Here is a 17,006-nt window from a genome sequence, read left to right on the forward strand (position 1 = left end):
GCCATGAATTTTCCAACTCCAACTCCGAAAAATTATTTGAAAAAGTGAAAATAAGTTTTAATTATTTTCACTTTTTTAGTCATACTTCCCTCACAAAATTTCGAAAATAATTTTAATTTATATTCATGACCAAATACAACTCTAATTCCAACTTTATCTTCAACTCCAACTCAACTCTAACTCTGAAAAAAAATAATTTTTATGATCAACGGGGCTTAATATAACTATGATATGAGTTTTTTTGATGAGCAGGGGTGAGGGGTGTTTGGGGTTGGGGGGGGGGGGCATAGTTACCCTTCAGGACTTTTTTAAGGTTGCAAGATTCATAAATAGTACTTTGGTAGTAGAAGTTTGGAAACCATAGATTTCTTACTTTCATTCATTCAAAGTCATTAGATTTGTACTCATGTTGTTGTGTTATGTGGGGCCCTTCTATTCATTGAACTTTATCTTGATTAATAATGATGACATAAGAATATATAGAGTTAAGGGTAAGAAACACATTTAAATTTAACTATTTATATTTTTCTTATCTACTTAATTATGTGTATATTTTTGCAAATTTCATATGTCAATTATCGATAAGAGGGAGTTGTTTGAATGATAAGTAATCTTTCACTTTCATTTGTAAGATTGTGAATACAAGTTATCAAGAAAGCAAAAAGGACGGAAGTTTTTACATAGGGGCTTAAAAAAACACTTGAATTATCACTCGCTTTGTATTAAAAAATACTTAGATGTTGAATTGCCTACACGCATCTATTGTTGATTGAAAACAAATATTTGACCAACTCAGCATCGAGGTGTGTTTTAATATAATGAAAAGTTTGAGTGTACATTTATGTATCAAACGTACACTCGAGTTTGACTTTCGATAAGTAAGAGTTCTAACTCTGAGAGTGCACGTCTTGACACCTTAATTTAGTCTCAAGTCCCTACCGACAACTAAACGCTTCAACTCGTTCGCTCAGTGTCTCGAATACACCTGAAGCTAACGTGATATATAAATTTTGAAAGCTAGGACATTGAACTTGATACAATGGAGATAAGTTGACGTATTTAGATGTGCACTACCAAATTAAAGTGTTTACGTGCCAGCTAAACCCAAATTTGATTGTATGTTTATTATGTCAATTTTGAAGGGTGCAAGTAAAAATTTTAAAAGTATTTGCCATTATATTGAAATGTTCAAAGACTTAGGGGTCAAAACTAATGTTTATCTAGATCTACTATAACATGGGACTTTGGATAAACGATATTATTTCAATCTTCTTCTTTGCAAATATTTTTTTTTTTTTCTGTGGTGAAAAAAATGGCATCTACAAGTGCTTTTACAGCTGGGATTTCACATCTTCATAGCTTCAGTAAGCACTATTTCTCCTTCTGTGAATTCTTTTTTCCTATAATTGACTTTTTGTTGTTGGAAATTTTTAGTTTAGAGAACTATTTTGTATTGGAATGAATATATATAGGATTTGTGTAGTAAAGAAACTAATATGGGATTATGGTGTTGTTTATTTTATTTGTCACCACCAAAGGACATGGTGCAGCGCTGCTTCTCACTTAACCAGAGGCATCGGGTTCGAGACCTAGGTATGGAAAATTCCTTGGTAGGGAGCGGTTCCCATAATGGGCCCTACGCGGTGCGAATCTGGATTAGTTGGGAAACCAAAAAAAAAAGGAAATTTATTTGTCTAGTTTTACTTTGGCACGGTGTTTTAAGAAAGAAAGATTTTTGAATCATGTGGTCTAGAACTAATGATATGTAGAGTATATCAAATGTTCTTTAATCTTGTGGTCTTAAGCTTGTCAGGTGTGAATTTAGAATTAAGGCGTTGCCGAGAAAGGGAAGAGATATATGTTTTTCTTTAAACAGACTAAAAAGGAAAGTAAGACAAATAAATTGAAATGGAGGGAGTATGAAATAAGCTTAAATGAAGTAATGGGATTCATATAATAGACCTTTAACTTGTTTGGCGCTAAGGCGTTGTTGTTGTTGTTGTTGTTACGGCTTATGTTGGTTAACAGTTCTTAATTGCTAATGGGGTTGTGTTTGTAGTCGACAAAATGCCTTAAAGAAAAACAAGAGGGTCATTCGGTCGAAGCCATTAGCTTTCGTAATATAAAGCTAGTAACTTTCTTTGTTGAAAAGGTCTAATTTTGATAGTAATCACAATTCACAACTAATCCCAACTTGTTTGGGGCTAAGACGTTGTCGTTGTTGTTGTTATGGCTTGTGTTGGTGTACAATTCTTAATTGCTAATGGGGTTTTGTTGATAGCTTACCAACAACAACAACAACATACCCAGTATATTCCCACAAGTGGGTTCTGGGGAGGGTAAGTGTACGCAGTCCATCCCACTACCTCAGATGAAGTAGAGAGGCTATTTTCGATAAACCCCCGGCTCAGATAAAAATATAACAAACAAAACACATAAAAGCGTGCAACAACAAGGGATATCACGCCGTTAGAGAGTAAAGGATAATAACAGAAATAAGACACGCACAAGGTAATACTATAAAATATCTATTCGGAAAACATGGGCATCGACAATACACCACAGACGTACTCCTACACACTAACCCTCTACCAAATGCCTTAAAAAATGAAAGAGCCATTCAGTTGACGCAATTAGCAACTTTCTTTGTTGAAAAAGTCTAATTCTGATGGTAATCACAAAATTTCCAAACATTGGAAGTTCTATCCAACTTGTTTAGGGCTAAGGTGGTGTTGTTGTTGTACAGTTCTTAATTGCTATGGGGTTATGCTGATAGTTTACAAAATGACCTAAAAAAACAAAGAGATTCGTTCGATCGAAGCTATTAGCTATCTTGATATAAAACTGGCAACTTTCTTTGTTGAAATAGTCGAATTTTGATGGTAATCACAAAAATTTCCAAACCTAGGAAGTTCTTTTTAACTTATTTGGGGCTAAGGCATTGTTGTTGTTGCTATGGCTTATGTTGGTGTACAGTCCTTTATTGTTCAACTTATCGAGAGGTTTTCATATGGACTTGATATATTTTCATTTTCTTTAGGAGTTATCAAATTCGATATTTTTAGCCATAGACTTCAAAACAATAAAAGGGAAGCCCGATGCACTAAGCTCCCTCTATGCGTGGTTTCCGGGGAAGGGCCGGGCCACAAGAGTACATTGTACGCAGCCTTACCCTGCGTTTTTGCAAGAGGTTGTTATCCACAGCTCGAACCCGTGACATTCAGGTCACATGACAGCAACTATACCAGTTACGCCAAGGCTCCCTTTCCTTTTCACGTCAAATGGCTTATATTCGAATGTCAATATTTAGTCGTAGTTTCCTTCCATGTAAACGTATCTGTGTTGTTCAAGTATTACCTTCTTGGAGTTCTTTACTCGCATTCAGTTTACTCTTATGAGTAGCTATTAAGTCTTCTTTCAAATTAAGCACCTAATGAAAAATATATTATTTCACAATTTTGGCCTTTGCAGACAAACCGTGTCCTAGTGTAAATCAAGTTGGTATGTGGAATTTATCAAGATCCGGCTGTCAAAAGGTTTTAGATAATCCCCGACCTCTGCAAATATGTTCGCTGTTTGGTGGAAAAAAGGACAATAACGAGCAGAACAATGATGCTCCGTCAAAGGTATCCGAGTATTATCCCTTTCGTTGTATAGTGTTTTATTGGTTATATCGACATTGGATCTATCTTGTTTGATGGCTTGTCATCGATCATTTTAAGCTATATAAGCGTGCACGTAAAGATCATATTGCAAAATATTACAAAACTTACAGTAAACCGAAGCGCTTTCAAGAAACATGGTTGCTTTTTGGAGTTCTTACGTCGAAACGTTTTAGCAAGTTTGAAGGAATTCCTTGGGGAATAATGATTTCAATTTTTGTTAACGTCGTTATTACCCTCAATTATGAGTACTTATTATTCTATATTCAACTTTCTTATGCTTCACCGGTTGATTCACTCGTCAAAAATGTTGTTCTATTTCAGTGTAACCAACCTCATGTTGTTTATATTGATCTTAGGCAGGTCTTTTTGGAAACATGCAAAACTTGTACGAGACGGTGAAGAAGGCACAGAATGTGGTTCAAGTCGAGGCAGTGCGAGTACAAAAAGAGCTCGCTTTGTATGTTTCTAATAACGTACTTCGTCATATGTTTTAACGTTTCCGTGAACTAATCTTTAAGAGAACAGCGTGTTATCGTTTTCTACTTATCCTATTTTTGATGGTTTGTGTTTTCAGAGCAGAGTTCGATGGTTACTGTGAAGGTGAACTAATCAAGGTGCGTTCTTTTCTCGTTTTATTTTGGTGTCATCTGACTGAAGCGATCACTTTCAATTGATCGAATGGAAATACTAATTCGACTGTTCCTGAAGTTAAGATGCAATCTGGGGGCCAATCTTACTTGCTAAGTTGCTCGAACTCTTCAAAACTGTCTACGGGTGTGTGTCGGATCCTCCAAAAATAGTGTTTTTTAAGGATCTGACACGGGTGTGGCAACATTTTTGGAGAGTCCGAGCAACTTAACTTACTTGGAAACTTAAGTATCGGGTCTGTCTGTTGACTGAAACAATTTATAAAAGCTATAACCGTCATTTTAGACGTAGAATGTTCAGGCTTGGCCGAGTAGTTCTCGTAGCATTTCTTGCCAAAACCTTCACGTGAACTTGTTTCGAACTGAGACATTGTAGTTGTTGTACGTGACAAGTAGAAAACGTTAGAGAAACTCCAATTTAGCTACGACTTTACGAGGACTTATAAATATTTACATCGTTTGCAGGTAACACTGTCTGGGAATCAACAACCGATACGTACCGAAATTACTGAGGCTGCCATGGAATTAGGCCCAGAAGTGAGTATATATTGAATAGATCATCCGAGTTATGTACTTCTATCGTATTTGACCTGTCAGTCACGAAACATTTCACTATAACTCTACGATGGTTACCTGTGGAACCGATCTTTCATGTTCTCTATAACAACATATCGCTATAGCAGCCAAAAAATATCGGAACGAAAATGTTGTTATGAGAGGCTTGACTATATTTCCATCCTCGAAAACAATATGCCAGCGTGAAGGGCGTTTTGCCTTCTCTTGTCCCCCCTTTTCTTCCGTTGGTGCCTTATTTTTAGTTTGCGCAATATGCTAGCCAAGTCGTTTCTTATTCTTTTCTCGTGAAAGGTGCTTGTAATTGGTAAGAAAATCGCGCATTTCAAGAAGAAATTTCCGTACATGTATTTGAAAGAATCTTGAATATTTTTCTTGTGCAGAAACTCGCACTTCTGATTACGGAGGCATACAAGGATGCACATCAGAAAAGTGTACTGGTAAGAACTTTGAACTTCTTCTTCTACTCCTCCTGTTCCGTTTTATGTGTCGCTCTTTCCATTTTAGTCTGTTCTTTAGTAGAAACAATATAGGTTAAAACATTCAATTTTATGTTTAATGACATGATTTTAAAGCCACAAAAAAATGTCAAACACCACTTTCACATAAAATGAGACGGAAGGAGTATTTTGCTCTAAACCGACCACCCAAACGTTGGTTTGCAGAGTTACCCGGCACCTATATTGCATGGACTCTTCAAAATGCTCACAGACCTGTCGGATCCTCCAAAAACAGTGCATTTCTAGAGTGTCTGACACGGGTGCAATAACATTTTAAGAGAGTCCAAGCAACAAAAGCGAGGTACTTGTGTTGGTGGAAAGTAGCTGGTATCCCATGAAATTAGTTGAGGTGCCCGCAATGTGACACAATGATTCTCTATGTACACCCCAATGTGACACGAGCCTCCGACCTAACAGTTGCACGTAGGGCACTTCACCGTCCAAGTAATCCTCACTCATCGTCACCTCAAACTCATACTCTACACTCTATTTGGTAGTATTAGTTAGTAGTATTTCATGTGATTAGGACGCCACGGGTTCAAGCCTTGGAAACAGCCTCTGGCAGAAATGCAAGGTAAGGCTGCGTACAATACACCCTTATGGTAGGGCCCTTCCTCGAACCCTACGCATAGCGTGAGCTTTAATACACCGGACTGCCTTTTTTTAGTTAATAGTATTTCATGCAGGATCTTATTCTCCCATCTTTACTTGTACCTCTATCTCTTTGTTCGCCTTGTACTTGTTACTCCGCGATCGTTATTTTCCATTCTTTCATGGTTTGATTACTCTTCTCTTGAGTCGAGGGTCTACGAAAAACAACCTCTTTACCCAGTAAGATTTTCTGAGTCAAGGGTCTACCAGAAACAACCTCTCCACCCGGTAAAGGTAGTTGAGAGGTAAGGTCTGTTGAGTCGAGGGTCTACTAGAAACAACCTCTCTACCCGATAAAGGTAGTCGAGGGGTAAGGTCTACTGAGTCGAGGGTCTACCAGAAACAGCCACTCTACCCTGTAAAGGTAGTCGAGGGGTAAGGTCTGTTGTGCGGAGTGTCTAACGGGAACAACCTCTTTACCCTATAAAGGCAGTCGAGATATAAGGTCTGCTGAGTCAAGGGTCTACCAGAAACAACCTTTCCGTCAAGGGGTAAGGTTAGTTGTGCCGAGGGTCTACCAGAAACAACCTCTCTACCCTGTAAAGGTAGTCGAGGGGTAAGGTCTATTGAGTCGAGGGTCTACCAGAAACAGCCTCTCCACCCGATAAAGGCAGTCGAGGGGTAAGGTCTGCTGAGTCAAGGGTCTACCAGAAACATCCTCTCCACCCGATAAAGACAGTCGAGGGGTAAGGTCTGCTGAGTCGAGGGTCTACCAGAAACATCCTCTTCACCCGATAAAGGCAGTCGAGGGGTAAGGTCTGCTGAGTCGAGGGTCTACCAAAAACAACCTCTCCACCCTATAAAGGCAGTCGAGGGGGTAAGGTCTGTTGTGTCGAGGGTCTACCAGAAATAACCTCTCCACCCTCCTCCCTGTAAAGATAGTCGAGGGGTAAGGTCTACATGCATCCTACTCTTCCGAGATCCCACTTATGAGATTATATTGAATATGTTGTCGTCATTATCATCCTTAATTTTTTTTCAGGCAATGAAGGAAAGAATGAGTGATCTTGCTCAAAGTTTGGGAATGCCAGCAGGTCTTGGTGAAGGATTCAAGCAATAAAATTATTATTATTGTAGTTTATTTATTTGCATTAAAATTATGAATACAATTATTATTATTATTATTATTGTTGTTGTTGTTGTTGTTTGTTTATTATTGTAATTTTTTTCTTTACAATGAATAATTTATTTTTTAAGCTAAAATGATTTTTGAGCTAAATAGGAAAATATTTTAATACATAAATGAACCTTACAAGCATTAATTGGTAAATGTGAATTAATTTGAAAAGAACTTTATTAGTATGCCAAAAATGTAAATCAAATTCTTCATTTGCATTAAATTTAATTTAATTAAAGAAAATCCAAAGTTTTCACTTGAAATGGAAAATATTTTAATGTGCTTATTGATATTCATTGACCATAGTCAAAGTAAATTCAAAGATCCTTTTTAACCCCCAAAATAAATAAATAAAATTTTTGCTGAACATAATTTTATATTTTTGTATCATAATATTTAACAAGCTATGTCTCGCTTAACGAACGTGTGATAAATTGTATAATTAAATGGTTGATTTTCATATTAAAGTCGGACTAAATGTAATGCACGTCGTGAAGTTCACATTTAAGGGTAAAAATAGCTTTATATTTGAATTTGAAATCTCTAATCAATAATGAATACGTCAAAAAAAAAAAAGCCTTACTGTATCTCGATAGAAATAAACTACTGTTACTACTTGTAATTAATGTCTTAAGGTTGCTAGTCTATGTAATTTTTCCTTATTAACCTCGATGTCTGGATCAGCTATGCACGTACCTCAACTGACTTCACGATCTACCTCCTACCTCCCACCAAGTAGGCAACTTTGTCCATCAAAACAAAAACAGATCTCGATACGATTATAAATTCTATTTAAAAGGCAAATCGTGCAATCAAACGATTCTCAATTCAATTCATATTCGGGGTGCGACCTAGTAATTCAATAAAGTTGGGTGCGCACCTTGAAGTCTCGAGTGTTTAACTCCTAACACAGACGAACATTAAGAGATTAACTCTAATTTGTTCTAACCTCGATGAACACAGTTACCCTGTTAGGCCGATACCGATCGCTGGCGAGAGGTGGCACATATCTCGAAAAATTAGTTAAAATACATGCAAATTGACCCGACCATCACGGTTATTAAAAATAATAATATAATATTATTAAAGACGACTTTATGTTCAAATCCAAAATCTCTAATTAATAATTATTTTAATAAATAAATAAAAAAACTTATTTAATCTTTTATTACAAATTGACAAAAAGTCAAAGATGGTATCTTCCCATAAAAATACTCCAACTATTCTCATTTTCTCCTTCAATTTTCATTTTTTTTTTTCTCTTTTCAATTTATTTCCCTTTTTTCTCCAGTTTTCCACAACAAATTTACAGGTATGAATAATTAATTAACAAATATATTTATGTATTTAATTATTTATTTATTTGTAATTCTTGCCTTTTTTTTGGTTTCTTGATTTCTGTGCTAGCTGGATTTGTTAATTTTGTTTTTTTTTTCCCCTTCAAAAATTGCTTAATTTGGGTTTTTGAGGTTGGATCTTTATTGGGGTTTCTTTAATTTTGCTTAATTCGTAGATATTATTTATTTAAGCATTTAATTATTATTTATTTATTTTTAATTCTTGCCTTTTGTTTTGGTTTCTTGTTTTTTGGGTTAGCTGTTTTTCTTTTTTAATTGTTTAAAGGGTGCTTGGATTTGGACTTTTTGAGGTTGGATCTTTATTGGGTTTACTTTATTTTTGCTTAATTAAGGGGAAAAAAAAGAAAAAAAAAAGTTCTTGATTTTTGCTTGAATTGTGAAAATTGAGTATTGGTTTTTTTGATTTGGTGGTTTTGAGGTTAGATCTTTATTGGGTTTTCTTTATTTTTGCTTAATTGAGGTAATAAATTGAAAAAAAAAAGTTTTTTTTCTTTAATATATTAGTTTGATTGCTTGAATTGTATTGTGTTTTTTGAGATTGTTTAAAGGGGTGCTTTGATTTGTTTGTTTTTTAAGGTTAGATCTTTATTGTTTTTGCTTAATTGAGGAAAAGAATTGAAAAAAAATGAGTTTTTAGTGGTTGATTATAGTTTGATTGTGCTTGAATTGTGAAAAATGAGTATTGTTTAGAATTGCTTAAAGGGGTGGTATGATTTGTGGTTCTTAAGGATAGATTTTTTATTGCTTAAAGGGGTGCTTTGATTGTGCTTGAATTGTGAAAAAGGGAGTTTTTATTGGTTGATTGTAGTTTGATTTCTTGTATTGCGAAAAGCAGAGTATTGTTGTTTTTTCGTTGTTGCTTTGAGGATTTGTGTGATTGCTTTAGATTTCCAACTTGTTTTATTGATGATATGGTGTGTGCTGTGTTGCTCGGATCCTTCAAAAATAGTGCATTTTCGAAGGATCTAATACGAGTGACATCCTTTATGGAGAGTCCGAGCAACATAGACGATGTGTATGCTCGAGGTGGTGAATTCGGTCAATCGTGTTATTCTCGATCTATGAACTTTTAGTTTAGGAAATCATTGGTTTTCGTTAAGGGTGTGCGGTAACGATGTTTCCAATATTACCATGTTCAGTTGGTTAAAATTTTTGGAGAATATTTTTCCTGGCGGTACCAGGGAAACCAAGTTTCACAAATGGCATTTTAGGTTGGTTGTGTCTTGTGTCCTTCCCACCTTCCAACACACATTTTTTATGGAAAACATATTCATTCATACCGGACGCACCCTAAAAGATAAAAGTTTTACGACCAGTTTGAGAATGAAATGGATCTGAGTAGAACAAAATAAATGTAGTGGATTCATGTAATGTATCCAACTAGGTGGTATAGTTGATTGATTATTATTTTTAAGGTTTGTTTAGCCCTCCTCCCAATCTTTTGATTACGTTAAAGCTTTCAAATTCGCATCCAAGTTGTGTTCTTTTTTATAAGCTTTTTGTTCTTGATTGCTTTGCTTTCGTCATTTATGTAGGAGTACAATTTGTTGAATCTGTTATTGAACAATGAGTTTGATAATTTTTGAAGCTAACCTTCATCAATACTGCAAGTTTTATTTTCGGGGGTTTAATTTGCTGGCCGGGAAGTGTGCTTTTCTTAACCGGCCTGTTTTGTTTGCAGGGGTATATATTTAGAACCCAAAGATGTTAGAGCAGTTGCTGATATTCACTAGAGGGGGCTTGATCCTCTGGACGTGTAAGGAGCTTGGAAATGCTCTGAGAGGTTCTCCAATTGACACATTGATTCGTTCATGTCTTTTGGAGGAACGTTCAGGTGCCGCTTCATATAACTATGATGTACCAGGAGCTGCATACACTCTTAAATGGACGTTTCACAATGATCTGGGGCTTGTGTTTGTTGCCGTGTATCAGAAAATTCTTCATCTTTTGTATGTCGATGAATTGCTTTCTATGGTTAAGCGGGAATTCTCAGAGATCTATGACCCCAAAAGGACTGTTTACAATGAATTTGACGACGTGTTTCAGCAGCTTAGGAAGGAAACTGAGGCACGTGCCGAGGAAATTAGGAAGTCGAAACAGGTAAGCAAGCCTGTCAACAATAATCTTGGTAAGAAGCAAGGACAAGTTCAGAAGGGCATTATGAATGGAGGTAATAAAAAAAAGAGTGGCGGTGAATCAGGAAATGATGGCGGAGATGGTGATAAAGTAATAAGTCGTGCCATGGAGAATGGCAATGGACGTTCTAACGGTAGTAATGGAAATGGATTAGTGCAGGCTAATGGTAAAGAGAACAGAAGTTCCGGTTCTGGGGCTTTTGATGTAAATAAGCTACATAAGCTTAGGGCTAAAGGTGGAAAGAAAACTGATACTGTTGTAAAGGATTCCAAGGCGGAGCCAACAAAAAAGATAAAGAAGAACAGAGTTTGGGATGATTCGCCTAAGGAGTCAAAATTAGATTTCACGGATTCTATGAATGAGAACGGGAATGAGAATGTGGCAGTTGTGGAAGCAGTTCAAGGTGAGAGTATGATGGACAAAGAGGAGATTGTGAGTAGTGATAGTGAGACCGAGGAGGACAAGGAGCCAGGGAAAGACAGCAAGGTCGAGGCAAAGAAGAAAGGTTGGTTCTCATCCATGTTCCAGAGGTAATTCTCATCCTCCCTTATTTTTAGAAATGCAAAAAGTCATTTTACCAGTTTCCGTATATCTTTCTTTTGTTAATTACTTTAGTATATGATTAGTCTCGGTCATTTTCTCCTTTATCGTCAAAAGAAAAGAATTTATCTTTATGAAAACTAGTTAAGGGAGTGTCTTATATTTCTATCATATAGTTCTCACAACATGGATCAGTGGGTGTATATAGATCAGAAATATTTTCACCCACATCCGTTCATAATCACCATGAAATTGGTCTAATTTGATCATCAGACACTAAAGAAGTAAAATTTGATTTGGGGTTTTATATGAAAATCTGAAAAATATTGATGAGATATCGGAGAAAAAACTGATAGATAAGTTTACTTTCAAGATAATGGATCTCGGTTTCTGACTGTTAAATGATGGGCAAAACCTGGGTTGTTGTTGCGTCTCCAGTATCGCAGGAAAGGCAAATTTGGACAAAGCTGACTTAGAGCCAGCTTTAAAAGCTCTTAAGGACAGGCTGATGACCAAGAATGTGGTAAGTTTACAGTTGCTTTGTTCTTCCTGTCTCCTCTCCCCCCCCCCCCCCCCCCGCCCCCGCCCCCGCGTACATACACACCTAAAGCTGGAATAAGAGAAAGAAGGGTAAAATACTTTGGTTGATGACGATATTTCTATCAGCTGTTTTCATTTTATAATTGGTTGATGAGTGTTACACGTCTTACAGGCTGAGGAAATTGCTGAAAAGCTTTGTGAATCAGTGGCAGTAAGTCTGGAGGGTAAAAAGCTTGCTTCATTTACAAGAGTTTCTTCAACAGTTCAGGTAAGAGCGTTGGAACCTCCATTCATTTACAGAATACAGCATCTTCTAGCTTTAAAATCCTCAAGCTTGGAGGAACAATGCTATTTAAAAAGTGTTCGAGTCCAAGGCCTTTGAAATCATACCCCTCAAAATATTCCAGCTTATAAGAAAAAAAAAGAGTTAAAATGAAAGGGTGTTTTCGAAGTCGAATAGTTGCATGCCAAAAAGCTTGAAGAATCTCTTCAGCCTATTTTTTTGTACTTTATGGTTTAGTCTGAACATACTAATATGGATGTTGAATATATCAACAAACCAGGCAGCAATGGAGGAGGCCCTTGTTCGCATCTTAACTCCTAAACGCTCCATTGATATCTTGAGAGATGTTCATGCTGCAAAGGAACAAGGGAAACCATATGTTGTGGTTTTCGTAGGAGTTAATGGAGTTGGAAAATCGACCAATCTTGCTAAGGTAAACTAAAATTGCTCTTTTTACCTTACTTCAAAGGCCCTTGTATGTCTTCTGAGGGGGATCTTGTATGTCATTCTGCAGGTTGCTTATTGGCTTCAGCAGCACAAGATCAATGTAATGATGGCTGCTTGCGACACATTTCGATCAGGAGCTGTAGAGCAGCTGCGTACTCATGCACGCAGACTCCAGGTATGCCATGGTTGGAAATTTTGCACTTGTTGAAATTCTTGGTCTTCGCTTGGAGAGATATTGCATTAGTTAATTTCTGACACTGAGTTGTCTTATCAGGTCCCCATATTTGAGAAGGGATATGAGAAGGATCCTGCCATTGTTGCCAAGGAAGCGATCCAGGAGGCTAGCCGAAATGGCTCAGACGTTGTTCTTGTTGATACGGCCGGTAGAATGCAGGTACGATTGAATTTCTTAGCAGTTTTAGGAAGTCGCTGTAGGAGCACTTGTACGTAGAACATTAGTAGAATATTTTCTTGGATATTGTGTATATGTTGGATTTAGATAGGGGTTCCTAACTTCGTATCATTAGTTTCGACATCCGGCCTTGCAAGCTGAGGTAAGTTCACTTTCTTCGCATTTATGCACAACTGTTAATTTCAAAATCCACCCTTGCAAGCTGAGCTACTCTTGTTTCTTGTTTTATCGTTCACTTTCTTCGCATTTATAGACAGCTGTTAGTTTCAACATCCACCCTTGCAAGCTGAGCTACTCTTGTTTCTTGTTTTGTCGTTCACTTTCTTCGAATTTATGCACAACGGTCATTTTCCACAGGACAACGAGCCTCTGATGCGAGCACTTTCGAAGCTTATATATGTCAACAGTCCAGACTTGATCCTCTTTGTTGGTGAAGCGCTTGTTGGAAACGATGCTGTTGATCAGTTATCAAAGTTCAACCAGGTTTGCCTATAATCATGACGATTACTCCCTTTATCTCGACTGTTTCTCCCTTCATTTGACACGTTCTCTTGTTTTGCCAGAAATTAGGTGACCTTTCCCCCTCACCAAATCCAAGATTGATTGATGGAATTCTCCTTACCAAGTTTGACACCATTGATGATAAGGTACACAATCATGGTCTTTTTCTCATTAAAAATGTTGTTGCCTGCCGATCTTCTTTACGAGCTTGTGATGCTAATATTCTGATATATCAAATTTATTCTAGTCACATTAGTATTTTTACTTTAGGTCCTATAATTTCTAGTCATATCAGATACTTATATACCGATAGAAGATAGAGAGAATTTCTAGTACATTTTTATATCTGCCTTATTTTTGTATCACATTGGCTCTGAGTCGAGCTTATTGGAGCGACATGATCGCTGAAGATTCATATAACCGATCCCATTGGTTCTGAGATGAGCTTAATGGAGCGACATGATCGCTGAAGATTCATATAACCGATCCCATTGGTTCTGAGATGAGCTTAATGGAGCGACATGATTGCCGAAGATTCATATAACCTATCCCGACCTGTGTTTGAGATGAAGCTATAAGAGTTGTAACTGTATTCTGATACTCAACGTTTGGCGCAGGTGGGAGCAGCGCTGTCGATGGTCTACATATCGGGAGCGCCGGTGATGTTTGTGGGATGTGGTCAGTCCTACACAGACTTGAAGAAGCTGAATGTCAAGTCCATAGTGAAGACACTCCTCAAATGAATGAGAGCACACAATCTCTCTCTTATCTTTTAATATGTTTGTTTAAGAAAGTGTGGAAACACTTTTGTGTGTTGCTGCTGCACTTCTGTACTTCTCTTCTGTTTGTAACTTTGTATACTTCCCATCTGTGACGCTAGTAAAGCCGTTGCTTTAGACCCCCAAAATCTCGAGTCCTCAGAAAATTTTAGTTGTTAATTTTATGATTTCTTTTCTTCTTGACAATATTGATGACGACACTAACGTACTCGGTGTATTTCCACAAAATGGGATCTGGGGAGAAAGTGTATGCAGTACATACGACTACCTTAGATGAAGTAAAAGAGGTGGCTTTTGATAGTTCTTCGGCTCATGACAGATAACAATACAACAAACAATATAAAAACATACAATAAAATGAGATAACACACTGGTAGATAATAAAGGAAACAAGACATCTACAAGGTAATACTATATACTACCTATTCAAAATCATAGACATCACCGAAATATCATGAACTAGAAATTTCAGGCGTAGAGACAAACCAAGCACTCATCCCTACGATCGCGATTGAACTCCTACCCACTAATCGTTTGTCGTTTGTCCTAATTCGAGTTCTCCGCACCTCCATAAGCTATAACTATTTCATATCATGCATTATCATCACTTTCCTCCGATATTTCTTCGACCTACCTCTACCTGCCTAAAACCATCCATAGTCAGCCTCTCACACCTCCGTATTAGAGCATTCATTCACCTCCTCATCACATGTTTGAACCATCTCAACCTTCTTATCGGTTCTTTCTTTATAATTTATTTCTTAATCATGATTATCCTATTCAAATCTCAATCGTGGAATTACATTGATATGTTGTTGACTTGTTGTGTTGTACTCCCTCCATCCCAAATTACCCGTGGAATCTCCGGAGGAATATCTCTCTCCAGTATCGGCTCCGGCGAGTCGATGCGGTGGCATGAAAGTTGGGATCATTGGAGGGTTTATGGCTATTTTTGCAAGTTTTATTGTTCTTGCATTTAATTAATTTGGCTAAGTTTTAAATAGTAGGGTTGTTTTTAATCAAACATGTAGTGCATGTTGTTGGTCTTTGTTTATTTATTATTAGTAATATTTCATTTGTGGTTTTTTTTAGTTATATTTGACATGTTATTGGAGACACTAATTAGGTTTTTGTTCAATTTTGCCATAATATTGGAGACATTAGCATTACTTTCTTTCTTTCTTTGGTTTTTTGTTTATTTTTATACATTAATATTGTTTATATTATGCTCGTAAGCATAAATATAACTTGAGAAATTTAAAATTGAACGTTCACAACAAAATTTCAACTTCATCTCAATCTGATTTTAAGCCATGTCCAGACCTAGAGTAAAAAATAATTATATAGTGAATGTGTATTTACGATTTATAAGTTCTGAAATATTTCACCGGATCATTCAATCGGTAAGAGCGACGGGCGGTGTGTACAAAGGACAGGGACGTAGTCAACGCAAGCTGATGACTCGCGCTTACTAGAAATTCCTCGTTGAAGACCAGCAATTGCGCCGGAGGCATGACCCGCCCAGTTAAAGTCAGGAGCGTATCACCGATAGAAGGGACGAGACAACCGGTGCACACTATAGGCGGTGTTCGGATGTGTGTAGAGGGTGGAGGTGGGATAGGGGGGTTGTTGGGGGGGGGGCTACTTTTTCTTTCTTTTTCTTATTTATTATTGTGTGTTTCCTATGTGGATTATATTCCATAAAATTCAAGTTCAAAAACTTTATTACTTTCAAGCTGTTGAATCACAAGAATTCTATGAATATATATATATACATATATATATATATATATATATGTATGGGAATTAACATGATCAATCAGAAATTACTATGTTCGCGATTCTTCATCCTATACATAGAGACTTTTACAAACCTTTCAAGGCTTTTCATTTATCATGTTCTCTAATATTTTCTCACAATCTTCTTTACGTTTATATTTGTATATATATAGTCAAAGACATAAATCAATCATAGTTCATCACCATCTTGCCAGCTTTCAATTGATGACTTGCTATTGCATAACTGTTAATCTAAATTTTTGTTCAGGGGCTCGACACTTGTACACGTTCGACTAAATCTAAATTTACGTCAAAAAACTTCACATTAGAAGCTAAAACACTCCTTATTAAAGACAATTTCGTAGTCAAAGCTCGAACCGAATAAAATATTTTTCATATATATATATATATATAATAAAAGGATTTAAGAAAATGACCACTTTTTCTTGTCAACCCATGTGACTTGGTCTATGCTCACCATTAGGAGAAAGAAAGGGTCAATATGATTGAGAAAATTATTGAAATTTGTTGGTAAAATATTTGATCATTAAAAATAAATTATAAGATGAGAAATATTTAAATAAAAAAAAAAACAAAGAACATTAAAAAATTTGGTAAATATCATTAGTCTATTTTGATTTTTTAAAAATGATAAATATTTTTGAACTATATATTTTGATTAAATGTGCATAAAAGTGATTAAAAAAAAGTTGAACTTTTGACTCTTGATCCTTTATTTCGTCAAATATTATCATATAAATTAAGACGAAAAATATTATAAAAAATAAAAATATTTACCTAGGTCGACCTCGTTATAGCTTATGTAATAGGTTTACCTCTCCTATATAATTTGCAAGTTATAACATATGAACGGAATTTATTTCATGCGCATTCAAACAGTAGCGATGTAATTTCTAATTCTTATCTCACATTATGAGATAAGTATGCAGTTATTATTGTATCGTCCTAAAACCTCGCTAATTGATCTTTACGGATTCTCTGTTATACAAAGAATATATTATTAAGACTAGAATTTAAGTTTAAAATTATAAAAAATATGTTATATCTTTCCTCTATT

General features: G+C 36.2%; 2 protein-coding genes across 4 annotated transcripts; both read left to right on the forward strand.

The window, feature by feature from the left end:
* The first annotated feature begins 1,121 nt into the window (after positions 1 to 1,121).
* On the forward strand, positions 1,122 to 7,189 carry LOC107840866 (nucleoid-associated protein At4g30620, chloroplastic). 2 transcript variants are annotated; one of them, XM_016684805.2, is made up of 7 exons: positions 1,122 to 1,364; positions 3,472 to 3,626; positions 4,022 to 4,122; positions 4,240 to 4,279; positions 4,778 to 4,849; positions 5,269 to 5,325; positions 7,019 to 7,189. In XM_016684805.2, the coding sequence occupies exons 1-7, from the start codon at positions 1,313 to 1,315 to the stop codon at positions 7,094 to 7,096; spliced, it is 555 nt and encodes a 184-aa protein (XP_016540291.2). In that variant the 5' UTR covers positions 1,122 to 1,312; the 3' UTR covers positions 7,097 to 7,189. The 2 variants fall into 2 exon arrangements, with proteins under 2 accessions (XP_016540291.2, XP_047252613.1); XM_047396657.1 differs by having other exon boundaries at positions 1,204 to 1,364; positions 5,551 to 7,034.
* Positions 7,190 to 8,320: 1,131 nt separating this feature from the next.
* LOC107840868 (signal recognition particle receptor subunit alpha) lies at positions 8,321 to 14,277 on the forward strand. Of its 2 annotated transcripts, none has more exons than XM_016684807.2 (10): positions 8,321 to 8,465; positions 10,193 to 11,177; positions 11,626 to 11,710; positions 11,900 to 11,995; positions 12,291 to 12,443; positions 12,525 to 12,632; positions 12,732 to 12,851; positions 13,227 to 13,352; positions 13,433 to 13,516; positions 13,988 to 14,277. In XM_016684807.2, exons 2-10 carry the CDS (start codon positions 10,216 to 10,218, stop codon positions 14,111 to 14,113), a joined length of 1,860 nt encoding a protein of 619 aa, XP_016540293.2. In that variant the 5' UTR covers positions 8,321 to 8,465; positions 10,193 to 10,215; the 3' UTR covers positions 14,114 to 14,277. The 2 variants fall into 2 exon arrangements, with proteins under 2 accessions (XP_016540293.2, XP_047252614.1); XM_047396658.1 differs by lacking the exon at positions 8,321 to 8,465 and adding an exon at positions 8,526 to 8,622.
* Positions 14,278 to 17,006: the final 2,729 nt, after the last annotated feature.

The sequence above is a fragment of the Capsicum annuum genome, chromosome 9 (genome assembly GCF_002878395.1).
Source record: "Capsicum annuum cultivar UCD-10X-F1 chromosome 9, UCD10Xv1.1, whole genome shotgun sequence".
Lineage (NCBI taxonomy): Eukaryota > Viridiplantae > Streptophyta > Magnoliopsida > Solanales > Solanaceae > Capsicum > Capsicum annuum.